The sequence below is a fragment of the Cricetulus griseus genome, chromosome 7 (genome assembly GCF_003668045.3).
Source record: "Cricetulus griseus strain 17A/GY chromosome 7, alternate assembly CriGri-PICRH-1.0, whole genome shotgun sequence".
In the NCBI taxonomy this organism is placed as follows: domain Eukaryota; kingdom Metazoa; phylum Chordata; class Mammalia; order Rodentia; family Cricetidae; genus Cricetulus; species Cricetulus griseus.
In genome coordinates this window covers 90,107,547-90,110,813 of record NC_048600.1, presented here as the reverse complement: position 1 = coordinate 90,110,813, position 3,267 = coordinate 90,107,547, and the positions used below count along the sequence as shown (strand labels likewise).

General features: G+C 56.8%; 1 protein-coding gene across 1 annotated transcript; it reads right to left on the bottom strand.

Moving 5' to 3' along the window:
* Window positions 1–1,624: 1,624 nt before the first annotated feature.
* Window positions 1,625–2,317, bottom strand: Bhlha9 (basic helix-loop-helix family member a9). Its single transcript, XM_027426137.2, has one exon. It carries the CDS (start codon window positions 2,315–2,317, stop codon window positions 1,625–1,627), a length of 693 nt encoding a protein of 230 aa, XP_027281938.1.
* Window positions 2,318–3,267: the final 950 nt, after the last annotated feature.

Genomic DNA, 3,267 nt, shown 5'->3' with positions numbered 1-3,267 from the left:
AGGAGCTAAGCACTCTGCCAAGTGCTTTAACCGTGGGTCTCATTTGCTCTGTACAGCAGCTTGTGATGTAATGACTAACTGTAGCCCATTACACAAAGAGGTTACATGATTTACTCAAGATCACTCACTCATCTGCTGAGCTAGGAAAAGGCAGGCAGACCTCTGATTCAGTGCCCTCATGTGCTGCATATCCTAAGTCTATCCACAGGGGGTGCCATCGCTGTCCTTCGGGGAAGAACGTGATTGGGTGAGAAAAATCTTACTGAACAGTTTATAAACAACTGCTAGAAACTATCTCAGCCTCCCTAAGGTGGCATCACTATTCACGTCAGAGGCGAAGTGTCAGGGAGGTCGATCACAGACAGGCAGGCTCAGGTCTGTTCCTTTCCAGTGTCCGTTCATTAGGACAGGACTGAAGCTAGAGTCTCACGCTTCGTTCCTATCTAGACCAGAGCAGAAACCTTCCCGCGGACTGTTTGACTGGAGACAGGACCTCACAGAGAGCAGATAGCTTCAATTGTGGCCTTGAACTTCACCTTGACTGTGCTGAGAAGCTCTTATCCCCCTCCCCACCACCACCACCACCCAGGCCGTGCCTGTGGCATCTGTCCAGCCTCCATTCAGAGGTGACAACAGCTCAGCAAACAGTGCCTGCAGCATTAGCACCCCGTGCAGGAACCCATCCTATAGCTGGCCGGTTCTCCATAAATCTAGGGAAAGGTGTTCCTGAGCCTCCCTTAGCCTTGGAGTAAGACCACTCTTCTCCAACCCACTCCTCAGAATCTCTCCTGGATTCCTAGTCTACCTCTCTGGTGCTCTATTGGCTGAGAGCTCTGCCTATCACTCTGGGTCCCCGACCCCGACCCTTGACCCTGCCCAGCCACTCTTCTCAAGGCAGCCTAGACTGAGGCTCTCTGCAGACAGCAGTCCTGCAGGGAGACTCACGGGTAAGGCTGACAATAACCTTAGTCTCTGGTGCCCCGCTAACTTTCTCCAGCACAGCCAGGAATTTCCCCTCTAGATGTGTCTTTCCCGGGGCTAATCTCACTGTGCCCAGCCATTCCCGGTGTCTTGCTATAAAACAGTGCGCGGGTGCCTATCTGGGGGCTGTAGACCCTATCCCACCCTTGCAAAGTAATTGCCAGGTTCCGAGGTTTTCCTGTCTCACTGGGTCACTTAACTCAGTGGAGTCCTGTAGAGGATGGACAAGACACTTTTTATTTGGTCATTTTCCGGGCCTCTCATATCAGCAGCAGCCCAAACATGGTAAGAGGGCCACACCGTGTGCCCCCAGATCACGGCAGCTGTCTACCCACAACCCCCCACAAGTCCCACTGTCCAAATGCAGCAAGAGAAAAGAGGGCACAGAGGCACAGGAAAGCAAAGGCCACTTTCCAGGAAGAAAAGGTTGACCAAGTCCAAACCTAAGATCTCACTCCTTCAGCACCCCAGCCTGGGATGTGGGAACTGCCCTGGCCCCCAGAGCTCCTTCCCACTGGTAAGGCAGCCTCCTCTGCCACTCCAGTCACAACCCATTCAGTTTTGCTCTGTCCAGGATGGCCTTTTGCAGTCTTCTCTTCGGCAGTGTCATTCCACCGACCTTGTTTCCCTCTCGGTGGCCCAGTCAGGAGTGCTGGTAGCCCAGCCCAGAGCCCCACCGCCATGGAATCGGCCCAACTGGGGGAGCCCCGGGACATCTGCGCCAGCTTCCTCCGGAGGCCTGGGCTAAACTGGGCCCTTCGGCCATCACCCTGGGCCGCCCCAAGTGCGCGTGCGGGGAGCACGAAGCGCAGAGCGGTGCAGGCGGCACTAAAGAGCTGGTGACGCCCCTACGCGCGAGGCCAGGCACCGCGGGTGGCGGCGTGGACAGAGGAGCCCTGAAGCCAGAGTCCTCGGCGCCTGAGCCGTGAGCAGCCTGGCTGTGACACTCCAGGTGGCTGCAGGGCCAGCGGGGCGCCGGGCTGGCGCGCAGGACCAGGGAGAGCGCAGTGATGCGGTGGATGGCCCTGCGCAGCGTGGCGATCTTGGAGAGCCTCTTGCCACCCAGGTCGTGCTGCAGCGCCCGGCGCAGCGCGTTAAACGCCTCATTGTAATCCAGGATGCGCTTGCGCTCCCGCACGTTGGCCGCCATGCGCCGCGCTTTGGACCGTGCGGGCCGCTCGCGCTTTCTGCCTGCCGCCTCCTCTGCCTCGTCCAGGCTGCGCCTCAGCACTCCAAAATTCCTGTCAGCCTCGGGGCAAGAGCGCCCCAAGTCCTCCACAGAACCCTCACTCCACTTCAAGTCCCTGAGGCTTAGTCCTGGCGTGCCTCGGAGCATGGCCTATGCCCTGGCCCTGCAGCTTCAGTCTCAGCTCCAAAGGGCTGCTGGTCCACTCTGACTGTTGGTGCTTGCTGGCTGGACACTCTCTGGACTGGCCCTTTCTAGCTGGGCTTTATGGCACCACGTGGCTCCCCGCCCTCTCTGTCCACTCATCTCCCATCTCCCTCCTCCTGCTTTATTACCTGCCCCCAGGTAAGATGGTGAGGGAGGAACCGAGAGGAAGGAAGGAAGCAAGGAAGGAAGCGTGCAGATTCTTGTACACAGGACCAGCTGGGTAGCCTGGCCACGCCCGGGCCTGTGCTCCAGTTGTCACAGGGAACATGCCTGTTCTGCTCAGGAACCCTCCGGTGTGACTGGGTTCTGTTTCCATCTCCTGGCCCCAGATAAAATGCCACATTTGATGCTGGGCAAGAGAGCAGATAGGCTTACAGAAGGATAGCAATGGCGGATTAAGTGAGTTTTAAAAACCTTGAGTAACGGTGAGACGTCTCCACGTGTACGGGCACGTGCTGCCTAACATTAACACCTGAGCTCAATCTGTGAACAAGCAGAGTTAGTTGACTCTGAGGTAAAGCATGGCCATCCCAGAAGAATCCAGAGAGGAGGAGCAGACCCCATGCAGCCGGCCCTACAGGCCCTGAAAGTAGCCTCGAGCTCCTCCATGAGGCTGGTCTGGATTCTGGATTGGGGTTTGGGTTGAGCCCAGCATTCCCCCTACCCCTTTTGTGCTCCCCCTTCTTCAGGCAGAGACAGAAGCAAACAGTGAGGAAGACTTCTTTCTGGCTTGTCTTGCAGTACCCATCAGGAGCAACCCTTAATGTGCAGGGCCTTTGGGCAGCCCTACCCCATGACACAGTGTGGCCAGGTTATGAATGCAGTGGACAATCCCCATGGCCATTACCAAGGACTGGAATTTTAAACAAGATTTAAGAAGAGAGGAAGGAAGG

Coding starts and splice junctions, on each gene's coding strand:
- Bhlha9 (XM_027426137.2), bottom strand. CDS start 2,317: ATGCTCCGAGGCACGCCAGGACTAAGCCTCAGGGACTTGAAGTGGAGT.